Source organism: Rhopalosiphum padi, chromosome 1 (genome assembly GCF_020882245.1).
Source record: "Rhopalosiphum padi isolate XX-2018 chromosome 1, ASM2088224v1, whole genome shotgun sequence".
Classification (NCBI taxonomy): domain Eukaryota; kingdom Metazoa; phylum Arthropoda; class Insecta; order Hemiptera; family Aphididae; genus Rhopalosiphum; species Rhopalosiphum padi.
The window spans coordinates 50,708,789-50,730,432 of NC_083597.1; the positions used below are offsets into that span (position 1 = coordinate 50,708,789).

The 21,644-nt window shown below is 40.7% G+C and overlaps 1 protein-coding gene across 1 annotated transcript in view; it reads right to left on the bottom strand.

The window, feature by feature from the left end:
- Window positions 1-993: 993 nt before the first annotated feature.
- LOC132918220 (B-cell lymphoma/leukemia 11B-like) overlaps window positions 994-21,644 on the bottom strand; it is a 32,268-nt gene continuing 11,617 nt past the window's right edge. The window contains exons 2-3 of the mRNA XM_060979355.1: window positions 16,940-17,473; window positions 994-6,361 (exon numbers count right to left, since the gene is read on the bottom strand). Of these exons, the coding sequence (XP_060835338.1) occupies window positions 3,639-6,361; window positions 16,940-17,473 (3,257 nt within the window). The 3' untranslated portion in view covers window positions 994-3,638. The remainder of the gene's footprint in view (window positions 6,362-16,939; window positions 17,474-21,644) is intronic.

Sequence of the window (21,644 nt, forward strand, 5' to 3'; positions counted from 1 at the left end):
TTATAGGAAAAAAATACCTATTGTAAATTTGTTCCAGGGGGAAAGTCAAAACGCCATATGATTTATTTAAGGTTCATTAACTTCCTGACAGACTCGAATACACGATTTTCCGATGTGTAAATATTAATTTAACATTATGATAATACATATATGTATATATATAAATAGGAATAAAAAATCCGTTTTTCGTATAAACGTTGACGTGGAAACCTCGAAAAAAAAAGAAATTAGGAGAATATAGTGTGGGAGGGGGATAAAATTATTCGATGAATAACAAAACTGGTAGGTGGATATCCGAATAGGTTGTATTATATGTATAGTATGTTTTGGAAATACGACTTTAACAATTTGAACGGAAAACGTTCGAGTTTTGTAAACTATTCGCTATACATACATTATTATACCAAGTCGATATAGTGTGTACGATTGAAATATCTATGATCACCGTTAACCATTTTCACAAAGATTTACCAATTTTTTCTGTAAACAACTTCGAAAAATAAATTGTCAAATTAATACCACTCCGCATTTAGTTGAAGTGTGTTGATTTAAAACGATCACGATGTCTCGTATTATATACTAAAACACACTAAAATGCAAAGTCGTTTTAACTTTAACGTAAACATCATAATGTGACTATAATGTGGTCAACAAAAATATTTTGAATTCCTTATCGAAAATCAACGCGCAAATGTGTTGGTTGCTGACAACATATTTTGTAGTTGCATAAAACACCTGCACATATTATATTCTATGTGATACGCAAACACGCGGAGCGCCCGCACTAGAAAACACAATAATATTATATATTATGCTCACGGCGAGGGGTGTATAAGTGTAGTATATATTGACGGGCAAAAGTTATATCCATCTCACACGTTATACGGGTCACGACTCACGGACTGACGAGGATACGAATTTTTTCCAGCAAATTGAAATGCGACGACAGAGGTCACAGGAGTGAGGCGCAAGATTTTCAACACAAGTCTGATATCATATTTTAATGTATGTATAATATTTATATATTTATATTATATCATATAATATATTTTATTAAACCAATTACAATATTCTAAACAAATCATTTATATAGTATGTATGTATATATATATATATAATCACTTAAAAGACAAAAACCGATTCGACGTAAAATAAATAATATCATAATATAGTAGGTATTATGTACATACAACGATATAATATATGCCGACAGTATAATAAATAAAAAAAAAAACAATAAACGAAAAACTGTTTGCAGTACAAAACGTATATTATATAATATAATATATATATAATACTTGTATAATAATAATAATAATAATATGTATACGTAGAAGGAGAGACATCTTTCAATGCAAAGTTTTGATTTTAAAACTCGAAATAATAACTTTGAGAACAACGTCAGGGTGACGTGATATTTTGTTATTACAAATATATTATATAAATATATGTAATATATTTTATATGTCTATAATTTTAGGTAAATGCCTACCTATTTTAATTTTATAGAAAACAAATACATCGTTCGTGTTTTTATGCGTGTCTGTGTGTGTGTGTATGTGTTTCTGTGTTTGTGTATCATATATATAGGTACTGTAGTACTTATATATATATATATATTTATACCGAGAAATAAAATTATATTATATTATATTAGATGTACGGCCGTTGTCTGCGTTTCGATATCTGACGTCGGAGGTCAGAGTTTTGGTGATTACTCGACAAACGAACAAAATAATGCGCCAGTGAAATAATAATGATGATTATTATTATATCATGTCGAGTGACCATCAAAAGTCTGAAAAAAATGTCGTCGGATCCCGAAACCGAAAACGGTCGACGTCGTGAAGTTTCACTAAACCTAATCTAAATCTCATCACTTCAACAATATGATAGTAACCAATAATGATACAAATAATTAATAATAAAAAGATAGACGATTATTTATTTATTTATATTTATTTATTTTTAGGTACAGTGATGATAATATATATATTTTTTTTAAACCAAACGCACAGTCAATAAAATATTAAACTTACAATTTATTTACGTAAGGTATTTCCTAAATTACATAGGAAAATTTAAATACACCATTTTTTTAAACTCTAATCCGTATAAGAACTCTACAATAAAATAATGAGGAACATTAGTGAGCGTAAACGCAATTTTAATTAAAACGTAGGTATATGTTATAACTTTTAATAATTTTTTTTTTGTTTTTTTTCTTATTTTTAATTTCAAACATTTTATTGGTGAGTTTATACTTGGGGTTTGGAGATGCTTTTAATTCTAAATCAAATAATAATCGTAATAATAATAATAATAATAATTATAATAATAATAATAATAATAATAATAATAATAATAGTAATAATAAGAATAATAATAATAATAAAAATAATTGTAGTTGTAAAATAATAAATAACAGACTAGTCAAACATAAACCGAATTTACAACATTTTTTTTTTTTTTGTTAGAAATTACTCATTTCTAAAAGAGAAAAAAAACAAACGATTGTTAACAATAAAAAAAAAAAATCTACACGACAAAATTCTAAACTTATAAACATTTTGTACTTATTTTTATGAAAAATTATTTACACGGTGGAGAAATGGGACTTAAATATTGTTTTATATTATTATACACGATGTGTTCGACACGTTATTTATATTTACAAATTTTCTGGGAATGTATATCGAGATAATATCGTATAATAATAAAATTATTACCATTTACAATATCGTTTTTCCTTCACATAATCACGCGCATCCACTCGGTCTACACGTAAACGTGACGCGTATGTATAAAGCGGTTGGAAAACTTTAATAATGATTATGTGAACTCGAAAAATGCAGTCTTCGGTGTGGAACTCATGATGATCTCTCGGGAATGTAGGAGGTACTTTCGTTGAAACGGAATCGGCGCGAAAGAAAATTAAGTTAAAAAAAAAATAGACGCAAACTGTACAACGTCCGGTGAACGCGAAAACCGTATAGTATATATATAGTAGTAGGTAGGCATTTGGAATGGTACGTCGTTTTCAGTTAGCATAATATTGTTTTGAGCGAATCGATGTTATGCCGTTTAACCGTGGGTATAGTATATAGCCTTATACGAACAGATAAAGGAAGATTAAAATAAAAAAAATATATATATATATGTAAAATTAAATTAAAACAAGACTATATTTACACCAGACCTATACAGAGGGGTGGGTAGCGGTACACGATAGAAAGACGATCGGCGGAGAAGACGGCTTGTTTTCCGCGTGGTTTATAATAACAATGTTATAGATTTTTTTTTTTTCAAAAAAAGAGTTATAGTGAAACGGTAACTAAACAAAAAAAAAACACATAAAACTGCGTGGTCAAAACAAAAATATTATCGTCATATAAATGTTTTTCGAGATCTATTTGTATTTTGTAAATTATCTATATATATATATATCTTAACGCACTTACATAATATTAAAATATGCGTGTCGAGTATGATCTAATAGTAGACATCGTTATTAAATATAATAAAATTGGTTTTTCGTCGATTCTCTGTACAGTGGACTATGTGCTCCTCGGCACCCGCCGTCAGTATATCGTCGTACTCTGTACGGGGAGGGGGCTGAAACCCCTCCAGGGGAAGAGTCATGTGTTGTCCTTGGAAACAGCCGAACTGCTGTACGACTCGTCGTCGACCATGGACGATGGTAAGATGTAACCACCAGCGCCGCCGGATTCTGCGGTCTTCGAACCGTCGTCCATTTTGATGTACTGGCTGCCTTCCAGCTTGATGTTCTGGTTGACGACACACTTGCGCATGTGCTTCTCGAGCGTGGACGGCACCGAGAACGGCATCTCGCAGAACCGGCATCGGTACACGTCCTTGCCAAGGCGGCCGTGCGTCTTCATGTGCCTGGTCAGCTTGGAGCTCTGGGCGCACGCGTACGAGCACAGCTCGCACTTGTACGGTTTTTCACCAGTGTGCGACCGCCGGTGCACCGTCAGGTTGCTGCAGTTCTTGAATACCTTGCCGCAGTACTCGCACGTGTCGTTTCGCCGCGACTCTTTTTTGGAGTGCGCCCCCTGTAGGCCCAAGTTAAGGGCCGCGGACAGCGAACTGGGACCGGGTTTCGAGCGGCCGCTACCACCGCCGCCGCTGCCCGGTTCACCGACACCGCTTCCGGCCGACGGTGGCTTTCCAGGAAGTCCGCTCAGGAACGACTCACCCCGGTGGTGCGCCGCTATGGCCGGAAGCCACATGTTCGCCGCGTACAGCCTTTCTCGGGTCAGCAGCGGGTGATGCGGATTGTCGGTGTCTAACTTCAGCCTCTTGGAGGCCGGGTCGAACGGATTCTCGAACGCGGAACCCGGCCCAAAGATGCTGTGATGCGCGCCAACCAGGTCGAGCGGGTTTTGCCCGGCGGCGATCAGATTCTTGGTGAGCTCCTCGCGGAACCGGATATCCGCCGCCGTCTTGTCGACAAGTCCGTTCTCCAGGTTGCGCAACGGGTTCGCTGACTTTGTCGAACTGTTGTTGTTGTCCGGTATGATGGACGGAGACAGCCGGAAGTTGTCCTTCCGCCGGATCCGGAACTGTGGTGGGAGCAGCGAAGATGACTCCTTGAGCGCTTGCTTGTACGCTTCGCTGTACTGTTGGATATTGCTCAGACCGAATTTGCTCATGAGCTCTCCAACCAGAGAGCTCGGTGGTAATGGTTGCGGTATACGGTCACCAGGCGTGTTCTCGGGCGACGTGCGATTAGAGCTGTTGCCGCCCGGCTTTTTGTCGTGTTCGGCCGACGACGTCGACTTGGTCGTCAAGTCCTCCGGGACGTCGCCACCCTCATCGTTCTCGTCATTGTCCTCGTCTTCCAGCTCCATATCCTCCTCCTCTTCTTCCTCGTCATCATCGTCACCATCGTCCTCATCGGCGTCATCCTCATCAACGTCGTCCTCGTCACCGTCATCTTCTTCCTCGATTTCCGCTTCGTCGTCATCTATTTCAGAATCGTCCTCGTCATCATCGTTGGATGTTAAGTCCGGTGTCGAGCTCGTATCCACCCCATTGGTGGTCGTCCCACACTCGCCACCGGCCAGCCCGTTTCCCCGGTTCGACCGGCGGTGCGTTTTCATGTGCCGCTTCAATTTGGAGCTCTGCGTACACGCGTGGTCGCACACCGAACACTTGTACGGCTTTTCTCCAGTGTGCGTACGCCTATGCACTATCAAGTTGCTCAAGAACCGGAACTTTTTTCCGCAGTATTCACACTCGCGAGTCTTCTCTTCCTCACCAATCAGCTGTGGTTGACTGGTTATGTCTTGGCACGTCTTGTCCTTGGACGCGTTGGACGACAGGTCAAGCGTATGCCTGGACGCGTCGCCGGCGATCCGGTCTTGTTCGGACTCGATCGAATTGTTGTTGCTCACGTTGCTGTTGTTATTGTTATTGTTGTTCAAGCCGACGGTGACTGCTGAGGCGACAGTAGTGTTCGTCTGCGGCGTTACAGTTGGGACTGTTGTTGCTGAGACGCTATTGTTGATATGATTGTTGTTGTTGTTGTTGTTGTTGGGGCTGCTAAAAGGTGGCGTCATTTTTCGCGGCGAAGGCGACGAACTTGGTGCAGTAGCAGCTCCAGGACTAGTGGTACCTGCGAGTTGCCGCAATCGCTGCGAGTAAAAATCCATCTGGGGATCGAGATTTAAGGCCGGTAACGTTGGCGCTGGGTGTCTAGGATTGTTCCGGTCGTTGGCTGCGGCCGCTGCGGCTAGCCCCGGGAATGGTGACGTGGGCATGGCGTTTGCCGCGGCCACCGCCACGGCGAAACCCAGCCCGTGCTGCTGCTGGTTGAGCCTAAACTGTTCAGACATGAGCTGCTCCATGCGGAACTGGTGATCTTGGTGGTGACTGGACGTCCGTCCGAACAGTGGTGGGTTGCCGATGGGAGACGTCCCAGGGAACGGGGACGGACGCTGGGGAGGCTCGCCCATCGGCATCCTAAGCAAGCCTCCAACAGCAAAAGGGTTGTGCATAGGCATGGACATAGGGTTATTGTCGACCATTGACGGCGGCCCGGTACTCGTGGGCGGTGGTGGTGGTGGTGGTGGATGGGTGTGCATGTTCATCCGGGATGGAGGCATGCCAAGGGAGAGCGGCAGGACCGACATGCCTGGCAGTGACGACGTATTGCCGCTTGAGCACCCGGACGATCCCAGCGAAGAGCACGACGAATTGTTCTTGGACTGCGACACCGGCGACGGCGTGCCGTCTGTGTATATCTTCATTGAGTGCGAGGTCTGGGCGTGCTGCAAAAGTCTCCACGACGAGTTGAACCTCGCCTTACACGTGCAACATACGAAACTGCTGGGCTCTGCAGACATGAAACAAAAAAAAATGAGAATTCGATTAGTACGGTCGTTGTGATTTCGAAATTTCCTATCGGTCAATTGACTGTATATGCGAGCGAGCACTGTTACACGCAGCCCCACAGGCTGTGCATATAATGTAATTTATACCATACACAATTAGTACAGACTATAATAATATAATATATACGTATGTATATTACACACGTACAAGACGATAACAATACTCTCGAGGTCCGGCTCAACGTTAAGAAAAAAAAATAATAAAATAAATAAACCCATACTGCGCGCCGCAACCGTCAAGCGTATGTATATTCAATTGATTTAAAATTTAATAATGGAACAAAAGAGCGACGGTGTTTTTATGTTTTCGTAATAGAGCTGGACGTCGTTGTGTTTCTATCGCGTTATTGTATGCAATACGCGTACAGGAGGTAGGTACGTATATCTAGACGACCCTTATTCATTTAATATTGTATATAGCTTGCGAGCGCGCGCTGCAATTATTATTCCTCAAACTCGGTGGCACAAAACGAAAGAAAAAATATGATTGACTTGAGAATAGATTGCGCGAGATCGGACTCCGAGCGACTGCTGAGCGGCGGCGGTGGTGGCGAGTAACGGCCGTTTTCCGGCAGCGGCGACGACGAAGCCGCCGCCGCTGCCACCGTGCCGATGACGTGTGGCTACGACCGAAAAGGGTCATACCATACATTATACATAATATTATTATGTGCGCGCGAGCAGCTGACCGAAATTTTGCGGGAGAACAACAACGACGACGACAACTGCGCGTTATTGCACAAGATTCGGCGAGTTTTTGTTATTTAGAAATCTATATTGTGTTTCGTGCGCACACAATCAGTATATATAATAGTATATACTCGTCGTGAGTTCAATATACATAGTAGTGGTAGGTCGTAATAGCAGCGGTAGTAGTGGTTTTAGGGGGGCGGTAAAAATTTCATTAAAAAATATTAAACAAAAAAACTCGAGAGAAAGAGAGAGAGACGGACATTCACACCCCATCATATATTTCATATATATCATTATACGCGCGTATATTATGTTTAAAGTGGTGTTTTTTTATATTTTAAAAAATGACCCGAGGGATGATATGTAACGCGACCACCGCCACCGCAAACCCCTCTAATCCCGTTATCGGGTTGTAAAGTTTATTTTTTTTCCCCCGTCGGACAAGATGTCGGTGTGAAAAATAAAAATATAACGTTTTCACGGTGGCGGCTGCTGCGCCACGGTAATGGCAGTAGCGGCGAGCGCAATAATGAACGAGTGGCGTATAAACACGGGCGCCGGGTGGCGCGATGATGCGCTGTTACGACCGGACCCCGAGAGAGGATATTATTGAAAAAAAAAAACAGTAAAAACGACTATGGAAATGCGACGGGCAATGTGCTCGTACGCGCGACGTCGGCAGCGCGGCTGGACCGTGCGTGACTCGAATACGTAACCGCGAAAACGAAAAAAGAAAGACGCGAAATATCGAATAATATAATATCGTACAATATAATACCGACCGGAATCGGTTAAATAAAATAATAACGAATCTCATACCAGATGCGAACTATTGCGCACGAAATGTCGTACCTGCGCGAGCGCGTCGTCCGAATTCGGATCGAAGACTGCGAGGTGATTATTAATTACTATTATTATTATTTTATTATTATCGTCATTCGTCACACGATAGACGACTTATGGATCGGTGTTCGCCAATAGATGATTCATATTGTGTTATTACGTTGTGCAATACGAGTACCTACGTGGATTACGACGAATCCGGACGGGTAAAAATATTATGCTATTATCGCGCATAACGTCTAAATAATATACGCTCTTGTCGTTTTCTTTTATACTTATTTCGTTTTTTTTTTCCGCGTGGTCCTCGCGCCACGCACCGTGATCGATGCTGTGGTGGTGATTGTGAAAGGGAAGGGGGCACTGGAGAGAACACGGTTTCTCTAAATAACACGAAAAGTCGAACCGAGCACGTTTCTCCGTGATGCACGATAACAGTGTCGTCTATAGTAAAGTGTATATAATATACGCGCGAGTATAGGCTCATCCGAGTGCAGTGCGAGAAGAGGAGGAAGGCTATAGAGGGATATTTCATTTTTTTTTCTTTTCATTTTTTTCAAATGCAAATTCTAACCATCTCGCGCTTCACACACATACGTACACGTACACATTATTACGGTTAGGTTTTCTTTCCTCGTCCCGCCGCCCGCAAACGCTGTGCGTATATATATATATATCACACACACACACACGATATTATTATAATATATTATATTGTATATATATATATACGTGAATATACGCGGCGAGTTTCCTCTTCCGGCGCCGCGCGGGTCATATATGCGGGGGAAGTGCAGACGAGGATCGTCGTCGTGTGCGTGTCGCCAGCTATATATATATATATTTATATTGTGTATAATACGTATACATTATAATAATATCTATGAGCGCATTCATCATCGCCGGCCACAAGTGGACCTCGCCACCGCAACCTCCCTTCGTCCTGCTCCCGCCCCCGCCACGCGTCTTTAACCGCCGCGTGTATATTTATAATATATACGTATATAACAGTGCGTATATTATAAGAAGATAACGTCGCGGCGCGGGCACTGCACAAAAGCGGCAGAGGACCCGCGGGTGCGAGCAGCGGAACAATGACGGAGGACCGTACGTGGGTTATCTCATCGTCGTCGTCGTAGTCGCTGTTGTCGTCGTCGTCGTCGTCGACCCTCTTAAGCTTTTTAAGGTTTAAAAAAATAAAAAAAATAAACGAGCTTTATGGACAATCTGTGTTAGCCGTCATCTGCGCGGCAGTAGATGGTCTCTACTTAGGGGGGAGGTGGTGGAGAGAGAACCGTAAATTTGCATTTTTTTATCGCAGGACCTATACATATATATATATATAGAAGAATAGCTCCTGTTTTGCATGCGGGCGACCCTGCTGTCCGCGCAAAGCCATATTATTATAATATAATGTAGGGCGAACAGAATCGAGTATACTGTACTATATACATTTGCGCTCAATATAATATTATGTAAAAGATATTATACATTCAAATATAATAATATCGTCATCACTGCCGATTTTAACAAATTATATGATGTACGCGTATTCGACCGACTCGCCGCCAGACATCATACTAACCGCATTATTATATTGTAATTTTTATTATTTATTTATTTATTATTATTTGTTTCTCGTCAAGTGGTCTACGCGCGACGACACTTTGTTTCGCTACTGCAGACTATATATACCGTCATTAAATATTATTGTTGAAATAATCGTCCGAGGCCGTGATCACGGACGGACTGCGTGACGCTGTCACGTGACGGGGATCGCGTCCGTCAGCGGATCGACGAGTGGTCCGACCATACGGACGGGCCGTGCGTCTGACGGCTATGATAATATCGTCATAATAATAAATAATAATATATAATACACAATACAATAAAATATGCGCCCAAATGTAATAATAGTAATAAACCTCCGCCGACCTTATGCACGCTGCATCAGCCAGCAGCGCATACATCTACACAGAATATAATATAATGTATAGGTACCTACCCCCGACGGGCACGCGTATATACGCCGAATTACCTGACTGTACCTATAAGGGTGTTTCACGATACATATTATTGTATTTTAAAGCGATGGACGCGTGTACGTGTAATATATTATGCGCGCAACCCTTTTTATTTTTCCGAAATTGGGGTGTGTACACGTCGCCGACGAGGCCGCCACACAGCTGTGACGGACACCAGGCTTTAATAATATTCATTTTTCCACTGCGCGTATATAATATTATACATGCGTATATGCTATATATACTTTAATAATAATAATATAATATCGGATACGCGCGACATGTAGTATATATACGTGGTGTGATCTGCATCTGCTGCATTTCTCTCGCGCGCTGCAGTCTCCACGCCATCGCCAGTCAGATTTGTATTTTTCCTCGCCCAATCCTTTTTTTTTATATTATACATAATAATATGCTGTCCACGTATATGTGTAACCCTCAATGCACGCCCGACACTCGACGATTTTCACGAAATTCGTCAAACGTCATCCCGTTTTTGGGTAGATATTATTTATTGAAGCTATTATTGTCTGTCGTCCGTCACGAGTGTCCACCTCCTCCTAACACCCCCTTCCCTCTCCAATCACTCATCCGTAGACTATACACGACCGACTGCAATAGTTTCGACCTTCGCTATTACATCACAAACGAACGTACCGCCGTCGAGTCGATCATACAATCATACATGCACTATGTGTAGGTACACACCGCCGAGAGTATATTGTATTTGTGCATAATGTATTTGTTTAACGATACTGCGACTATAACTCCATCACGAGCTGTATTATAGCGCCGGATAACCGTAGCCGTCGTCGTCGTCGCACATTTAAATAAATCAATTACCGTCGGTCGCGAATCAGTAACATGCGTAACGTCAAATATATTAATATTATACATATACACACGGCGTTTTAACGAGCCGGGTCTACTAACGAGTAGGTATGTCATTTATGTACACACCGCGTAATTATTATTATAGCAATTTAGCTGCTATTTATTTATTAGCCACCCACCCACTCACCCACCAATCATGCTCGATTATATAATTGGTTTATTATGTGTATATACGTATAATAATTTACTTCATACGTTTTGTAAATGGTATAAAATGTAATTGGTATAATACATAATATTATATTAGGTCGGCTTATAATAATATTATTAATGACTTATAAATAATACGCGGAAATTTAAAAGTATGAATTATCCGTTGCAGTATTCTGGACACTTGACGTAGGAGTACATAATTAGGTTTTGCGTGAATACTACCATCACTTAACAACATTGACCAAAATATTTACATTTCTTTTTTTTCATTTTGTTACCCTTATGCACGGATACCTTTATTGCGACTTTTATCCCATTCAACGACGTGCGTTCAGATGTTCCTCCTCAAAAAGTGACAACAGTAATAACAATAATAAATATTAAGTTTTTCGTCATCGTTTCGTAACGACAATATCCTATTATGACGAATGTATTAAAAATTAATTGAAATATGTGCGAGTGTGTAAAAATGTTTTTTACCACACAAATAAGGCAATATCAACAGAATTAGTTCTCTATAGATCTACACAGCAGAGCGAAACTGAAATATTTCAGATGATATACAATGAACAACTATAGTCTGTTGTGTATATAAGATAAATGTGTATAATATATACATATATTAAGTGTGTATACAGAACAAATTCGTCGGAAACAAAAAGTCCTTACACCGCGCGATTGGCGACCGTATTAGATAAAACACATTATAACAATATTAAAAAATATTATATAGCATGAGAAATCCGGTTTTTGTTTGATGTGCCCGGAACACAATATACGTGACGAACGATACGTATATAAGTGCAACGGGAGAAAATAATTTTTAAAAACTAAACTCCGGACAAAAGAAACGCACGCAATGATGGTTATAGCGGGTTTGGACAATACGCGTGCCCCGAAAATGTATTATGTAAATCATATTTTGTCAACGCGATGACGTTTGATGAAACAAATAATAATAATAATAATCCCGAAATGTGGTACCAGCATATTAGTATACAATAAGGTAAATGTGCGTGCGCTAAGCCATATCGATGTATACGATGTGTACGTATAAGTATGCGCTTATACCCACGCTCATTATATTATTATAATCGAAACTCGTGCGAATTCAGAAATAAAAAAAAAATACAATAAACGATTTCTAGTCCTCAAAGATTATTGGCACGGTCAATTTTCGCCAACGAAAGTCACGTCCGGTCGCGGACCCGGAGGCAACGCATACGATAATACGTATCTATAATATGTATATTTATAATATAAAACACATGTCGTGGGTGTCTTTTATTATAGGTACACATTATAAATATTACGTATGTTTATTATATAGATATGATGATGCGCCCGATGTACTGTGTGCATAATATAATAAAATGGGTAAGGTTAGGCCATGTGTGTGTGTGTGTGTGTGTGTATGTGTTTAGACGGACACAACTGTAATATGTACGCTGACCATGACTGCAGTCGATGTACATAGACCGCTGCAGCACGCCACGTCCGCCCACCGATGAGATTATATTATTATTATTATACGGCGTGCAGCGTTTACACTGTTATTACTTATTAGATTTTTAAGTCGTGTGACGACGGCCGATATAACGGCGTTTAATATTATTATTATTGTCGTCGTCGCGCATTTAATCACTTTGATATTTAAATTTATTTTCTTCTCTTCAAGTCGCGTCCGTACATATTATAATATTATTATTATATCGTACTTTCCACGGTCGTGACCCGTCGTATATAATATAGTGTAGACTGTGAAAAAAAATGACGTGGAAATCGCATTATATATTAAAATATTTCGTTATTATTGTCCGTGTCATTTTTATTTCTCATTTTTCGGAGCGAGGACGAAAAGAAAATAATTACAACGACGCAATAACAATATTGTAATAATATTAAATCGATATAAGGGAAACGATCCGGGAAACGCGTATACGATATTCCATCACAAGTCGGTTGTAAACGCGAACGCGGTCGTGGTAGGCACCTAAATAAATATATAGGTACACGTTCGTCGTCGTCGTCGTCAACGTCGGGTTAGGTTATATACGCCGCCGCGTCCCTGACACGGTTTAGTGACCACACCGGCGGCGTAAAGGGAAAATGTGTAGTGCGCGGAGTAAGTACGAACGATACGCAGTGACGAAACGATGAGCGCAACCGTGTTGTACGCCGTCGCCACCTCGTGCGCATATATATAAATATTATAGTCCTCATCGTCAGAGTCGCCGCCACGCCGTCCTTCGGGCGTCGTGACCCGCAGTGTCGTGGGAAGCCCGCGGGCCGTAACGACGTTTTCACATATTATTATTATTATTATTTTAATACTTTAGAATATTATATTATACATAAATAAGTGTACGGTGAGCGCGTTTGCAGTGTGTGTGTGTGTGTGCACTGTCCGTTCTGCCACTGCCGCCGTTTGACGGACGGACGCGAATGCGAAAAAAAAAATCGCTTTTAATTCGAACGGATTGCCGCCGGACGACAGCGAGGGTCACTGTGGCAGTTATAGCTATTACATACTGTGCGCATATAATATGCAATGTGCGCGCGTATATATAATACATCACGATGATGAGTGTAACGCGTGGTGTTCGATTTCTATACGATATACTAATTGGCGATATATACGACGACGATCGTTTGTATACAATATAATAATAATAATAATAATATAATCCGCGCGGGCGGCGGCGGTGTTTACGGTCCGATAAACACGACGGTGGCACTTGTATACTTATATATACGGACGTGTAAAAAAAAAATTGTGAATGACGCAACGGAGAAAGGGTGAAATATATATTATTATATGTCGTCGTTCCCGCGGGGGCCGGTGCGCGGCAATAGCCATCGTGTATAATAGTGCTTAAACAGTTGTGCACGGGAGTCCGAACTGGACAATGGGCATACGGCCGACTGTCAATCCGATGACGGTGGCGGATGGGGTAGCGCGTGCACAAAGTATCGGGAGAGACTATATCTTTTTATAGACGCGCGTGTAGCGGCTCAGCGAAAGGGTTAATTTCGATTTTACCACCGACCGTCGATACATGCACATATGACGTACGCGAATTATAATATACATATACGTTATATTATTATGTTTACCCCAGTTCAAAAGTATATGACTATACAAGAGAACGAAAACGTAATGCACAAAAACGAAATCGACCCGAGGCTAATATATATTACTGTCGCTAATAGACAAATCGCGCTCGGACTTTCGTTTTCGTACACAGTATATGTATATAATCTACACACACTGCTATCCTCTTCGTCCATTGCAGGTATACGCGTGTCTATATATCGCAGCCGTCGTCGCTTGACCTCAAACCGTCCATCTCTCTGCGGCGTATTATTATTATTATCATCGTTGATAATATAAGACGTATTTAAGACATCATAAAAGGGTCTGTTTGAATTGCATTGATGTCATGAGCATCAAGTAGTCGCATCAATGCGTCATATATAGGACATAGGTATAAAATATACATTAATATTATACCTACATATTTAATTACAAAAATTGTGTATTATATTGCTTTGCAGATTTAGGACTGACAGAATAGTATCTTGAAAGTATAAGGTGAGAGAATATAAAATGTACCTATACACCTATAGTAGGTATATAATGTTATACATAATAGTATGCAATAAAATTAAGTCATACAGGTACAGATCCTTAGAGAAATGGAATTTGTTTCGGATGCACTGGCGGTGGATAAATACATATTTTATTAAATAGCCGTAACTGTCGTCGGAGTTTTACGCGGATGTGAACGTTTGCACTGGTTATATTATTCTATTCTATTTTTTTTTTTGTATTTTTTAATTCGAAAGGATTTCGCGCTCCCCGTCGCGTGGCCAAATGTCGTTCGTGTCCGGCGGCTATTGACGATTATTCGGCCGTTAAAAATGTACGACGCGCGAATAATAAGTTTCCCATGGACGTGCGCGCCACTAAAATTATTATTATTATTATTATTATTATTGTGTGTACGGTGCGGGAGAGAACGGACGGCCGAGGACGGCGGCGGCCGGTTTTCCCGGTTGTCGCGCGCGGATGCAATTAAAATTTGTCGCCGATCCAGAACGCGTCGATCCAGTGTGAAACGCGCCGCTAATGGGAAACAAGGTTGGATTTATTACTATTATTAGTATTTACACCACCGCTGCAAAGAGAGAAAAAATATATTGTGTATAGTATAATTGACCAGAATAATAACGACGATAATGATAATAATATAACACGACATAATGGAAATCTCCGCGTGGAACCCGATGAACCGAGCGCGGCGGAAAAAAGGTCCTCTGGCCGGGCTAATGACTCGCGTTGTCACCTGGAGAGCTTCGCCGTCGTCGCAGTTTCTCTGTCTCCGTCTCTATAATAGACGACGGTATTTTTTTCATTCAATTTTTCTTTTTACTGTTTTCGCGGTCCGTTGCGCCTCGGTTGAGTTTCCACACGCTGCAACGTCGTGTCGTTTTTTTTTTAGTTTTTTTTTTACACGCGCCAAAAATTTAGGACCCACGCACGAAATCAAGGACCTTTAATTATTATTATTTTTCTCTGCCCCTCTTTCCAACTATCTTTCTCTCTACGGGCGGTTGCCCGTCACCTGCAATTATTAGGTGACGACGACGACTGTACCGCCGCGGTACCGGTTTTGTTATGCATCGTGCCACTGTATCTATATTAAATAATATTACTTCAAAGCTATAATATATATTATATATGTATAGAAGGACCAAAACGAATTGGCCGAAAATTAGCTCAAACGTCTGCGGCCTGTCATCTGCGGTCGCTGCCGGATAATGATAATCGTCTATTTCAAACGTTAGAAAATATATGCACTTCGGTGTAGGATGATAAAAGGAGTAGTTATTATCTCATATCTTTGTATTTAGATTAATCGCAAACTTTACGGTTTTAAGTGGTTGATGTTACTGTAAATCGAAGTACACTATTATAAGAATCTTGTATAACAAATAAACGTTTTAATTAAAAATGTAAACGATAGAGTGTTTCGACACGAAACAAAAAGAATTTCTTATTTACATAATTTACCATATATTACTGTGCGAATGGCCATTATTGTGTAAAACGTTTATACTTGTATGCATATTATATATATAAATACAAAAAGTTTTTTTTTTTTTTTATCACGACGAATAACGCGTGTGGACTACGGCAAATATAAGCAGCGAAGGACAATTATTTAAATTGTAGTTCACTTGACCGCGCGCGCAAATAGTAATTTTACTCCTGTCGCAACTATGTATATATTTTAATATTATATTGTTATTATTATAAACATTCGTCGTGAATTTGATGAACAATTTCCCCGAGATATTGAAAGACGTTTCGAAACGAATCGCAGCACTCGCTACAGTAGTAACGATAAGATATTGTGTGAAATATAGGTATTATAAATACGGAAAAATAAGGAGGCCACCCTGACGATATAGACAACATTTCCAAACAGAAGCATACCCCGTCGACGACCCTGCACGTTGTCTCGGTGCGTCTCGGTATCGTTGCTTACGGAGTATTTTGCGGGCGGAAGGGAGTAGAACAAGATTATCTTTTTGTCATTATTTTCTCGGAATATAATACACGCAGAATATATATTTAGGGTGTACGAGATTCATAACATATTATTATGGTTTTTGCCGGCGGGCGTTAAACGAAATTCGACGACGGCACAATTGGACACGAAAGAGGAGGAGGAGGCAAGTGTATAACTTTTCAATTTCGTACGTTCAACCGAATTCGAAACCGATTGCGTAACTTTTTCAATCATCCACCCAAATATGAAAAAATATAATAATATAAAGAATTGGTATATAATAACCTACCCCGTTTGGTTATGCATAATAATTTTATATAAAATAAGCACAACATACCTGAATTGGTGGTGTTGGATTCGGCATCGACGCAGGACAACGCCGAGCGGTTGGACTTTTTGTAGCCCAAGTCCTCAGATGACTCGGATCCCTGTTTTACCCGTCCGCCCTTGGTGGCGGCGGCAGTGGACTTTTCGTCCTCGGAACTCGCGGCACCATCTTCGCCACCGTTGTTCCGGTCGGACGTCCGCTTGGGCGTGCTGGACGGCGGTGGTCGCCTGTGATGATTATGATGATTATGGTGGAGTGTAGACGGGTCGTCGGCACCAGCCGGTGACTGGGACCGGTGGTGTGATTTCGACTTAGACGCTGAAAGACCGTTGTCTAGTGGCTGTGGCGGCGGCGGTGGTCCGGCGCAGTCGTCGCCACTGTTGCTGTTGCAGTTGGCAGCCAGTGAGTCCTTGCTGCAACCGGTCATCTTGTGCTGTACGAACCGGCATATATCTGACAATAGGAACACTCTCTGACACTGACCACACGTCAGCAGGTCAACCTGATCGGTGCCGCCGGTGCTGTGTGTCGGGTCCGTATCCGCTAAAAATAGAAAAAAAAATCGGTGAAGATTGTTGTATAGGTGCGTATAATAAGTGGTCATTACTATCAATTATAGGTTTTATTTCAAGTAAATCTGCATGTGTTTTTTATCTATATTTTTATTTAAAATATATATTATATTTTTTTATACTACAAAAATTATTGACGCTTATAATAATATATATACGACATTCGTACACGACGATTTTATCAGAAAATTAAAATACGCACTTAGTCCGATTATAATACAAGTCCAATATATATATATATATATACCTATACTTAATCAAACGCCCTCGACGTATTAAAACGATCGTGCCGATCTATTGCTTATTGTTATCATTGTTTGGGGATGTGTCCGCGCGCGCGCCGGACGTCGTCCATTTTGTGTTCGATCGGTGGTTTTAATGATGAAAATCAATAACCATTCGATATACATCCCCTCCTTTCCTATACCACGGTTTCTGTATCATGTACACGTCTATGTAATTTTTTTTGTTTCGCGCCCCGTCGAAAAACACAATATGAAATCGTCCATCAGTAGCAAGTACAATAATAATAATAATAATAATAATGGCAACGATGACGACGTCGATGTGTGGTCGCGGCACAAATTAGTTTAGTTCTGTTTGAGGGTTACAACTGCGGGCGGAGAGGGCGCCGCTGCCGTCGCCGTCGCATACAGAACGCTACTTATCGCGATGACGCGTCAGAGGTGATCACACACACATCACACATACAATACTTATATTACCATCATACGCCATCGTTGATATATTTTATAAAATGTGTGTGTATATTGTGAGCCGTGACGGTTTCGGCATCACTAATAAACCTATGCCACGCGCTTATTATAGGTGTTGATCGTTAAAAGTTGATCGATAAAAACGAATTTTGTTAATATATTATTTCATATGATATTATATCGTAGTTTATTCATGAAAAAGTGTTCGGATATTTTATACAATAAACGGGCGAAAGAAGATTATTTGTGGGAACTTTAAGGCGAAAGGAAAATAATCAATAATTGAACGGATTTCAATATTTTTCCACATAATAATATCATAATATATTATTATTATACGACACCGCCGTGATAGTATATAACATAATAATATTATAAAACTGACCTTGGACGACGATACGAGAATAAAATCGTAAATATATACACCTATACAATATAATGCGTTCGACGATGCGCGAGGCTGTCTCCATAAATCGTTTCCGATAACCCGGAAATCCGCCATTTATATTATATAATATATTATAACGTGTGTATACGCAATATATTTGCGTTACATTTAAAGACTAGTGGTTCCCTTATACGTTAAAACCTACTTCACTGCAACGGTTTTGCAGTGTCCGCCCGACGATGTCCCTAATAGTTTTTAATCGCTTTGCAGGAGCCGGGGATATTGTTTATGCACTTCTGGATGGGGGACGGTAGTGGCGGGGCCGTTTGTATATAATATAATAGCCTACAAAAGTGGCAAACGTGCGTTTGACGTGAAAATCTCGGACGGCAATATCGTACGTATTATATTTTATATATATGACCCATATATACGGTTTACACAACGATTTTCGTTATATACCACACCGGGCGTACACATATCGCTGCTCCACACCACTCCACAAACCTACGCGTATAGATGTATATACCATTCACACACGCACACCCACAAACACACTGGTGAAGACCTTAAATGCGTCTAATGGACACTCGCCGTACACAATATATATATAAATGAATATAGGCGAGCACACGGTGAAAAATCCCGTGGGGTAGTGTTTTTGTTTGCCCGAGGGGTGCGTCCGCCGCTCGGGCACTGGGGCGAAGGGTGTAGAGAACGTATAGATGTATAGAGGACGGCCGCAAACATCTGCGCGCTATACGCTACAACATACAATAATATGCACCCGCTGTGAGAGTGAGTAGCTGCAGTGGCGGCGGCGACGATGGTCATTGGTCAGATCGATTGGTCATCCGGTCAGTTTTGGTCAACGCCCCAGGCCCGCGCACCCCCTCTTTTGAGGGATGTAGCCGCCCCACCGACAACGCCGGGGCGGTGGTCAAACCCGCACGAGAAGTTTTCCACCACTTCCGGATCATTGTGTATACTGTATACGTAAACGCATATGCATGTTGAATATATATATATATGTATATATATATACATTATTAGGTATAATATAAATATTTATTTCCTTTCATATTTTTCACGTATTTTCATAGTGTCCGGGTTGTCTTTTGTGTTACATATTATTATCGTTTATCATATTTTATATAAAATATTATATTTTAGGTCGTCTGTCACATGTCCCCGCAGTCGTTTGACTTTTCGAAAAATAAAAACCCGCATTGTCGGTTGCAAGACTCCCCGTCGGTGCCAGGAAATTACAGCTATCTGCCGCCGCCGGTTTGTCGTTGAACACAAACACACCAGCTACACCACCATCATGACCCACTACCCTCCCCCCACCCACTAACAACGAGCAACTCGCCGTCGACGTCCGGAATCAAAATAGCGAAATAAGCAAGAACCATATACACTTCAAACGTATAATCGTATATATACACACGCGGGCATTACACTGCGTACAAATAACATAATATCGTGTGTACGCGGTCTACCGGACATGACCACCTTTTATTTTTATTATTTTTTTTTATCTGTTTTACCAGAAATATAAATTAACCCGCTGCTGTTTTTACGACTAGAAAAAAAATGTCTCCATTGTTTTTTTTTCTCCACTGCCCCCGTGCGTATAGACGTTCGCTCGCTGCAATTATAACTGCCGCTATAAATTACATACGTGTATAAGTACCTCTATACGTACGTAATCACGTATTACTCGTGTGATTGATCGCCGTCCGACCGGCTGATCGATCGATCAATCATTCGGATCGCGGCGATCCCGGCGGCGTCGGCGCGTTGGTTACCGCATGACACAATCGTAATGCACCGCGCGCGCGATGTGTATATCTACAATTGCAGCCAGAGCGTGTACACTTTGCAGAACACATATTATCATACTTTCTCCTCTCGACCGCCATTGTATGTTATATGCATTTACCTGTATGTCGTAAACTCAAAATAGAATTTTTTCGTTCAACGCAACGGCGGCAGTTATTTTCGAACTTATTATTACGCCCGTCGGATTATCACGTGGTTTGTCGTAAAATAAAACTAACGCGTTGTTTACTCGTTTCTATAATTATATCAGGTTACCATTCAACTAAATTGTATATAATATTCAATCGCTTAATTATGTGCATAATAAAAATAATCGTGAAATTGGGAAAAACCGTACCGTTAAAAGTGTACTAGCCTCTATACGTGTATGACGTAGGAAGAGAGGATTCGATATATATATACGGGTTATAATATATATTATGCCTACACCCTCCGGAAAATAATAAGCACTGCACACAGCAGACGCACTCGAAACTCGCGTACACTTGGCCTATGACATACGACTGTAGTGCAATGGCAACGGTTTTACGGGTCAAATGTAAATATGAAAAAAATATACCGTATAATACGTAGTGTAAATGGCTAATATATATGACATTAAATAAAGAGTAAAGGCGACGGCATTATATTATATATACCTACAAAGGCGCTGTGGTGGTCGTCGCCGATATAATATACACACACATATAGTGGGAAAACGTATTTAACAGTATATAAGGGGCGATAGAAATGATAATGACATGAAAGGAAGTGCTGCTCATATATGTACTCTCTCTCACTCTGCCTCTCTCGCACGGGCTTATATACATATACTTACATGTATGTGTGTTCTTGCATATAAATCTCGCCACCGTTACCGACCGTGTCCGTGCCATCACTTCCTTGGCCACCGTCCTGGCACGTAAATAATATAATAACACACCGTATATAGGACATAGGCAAATATTACTATACCGATTCGGTAAAATATAATATTATTTTACACGTCGTGCAATCATAGACTATGATGGCAGCGCACCACAATATATACGGGGCAATAAAATCTCTCGCCTACGATGTGTATAATAATAATATATAACGCCGCGTTTGCACAGCTGTCCCCGGCCAGTTGTCGGGCGCCCAGCAGCAGCCACGTACACAGTATTATTATTATTATTATTATATACTTTGTGTGCCCCTTTGGCGTTTTGATC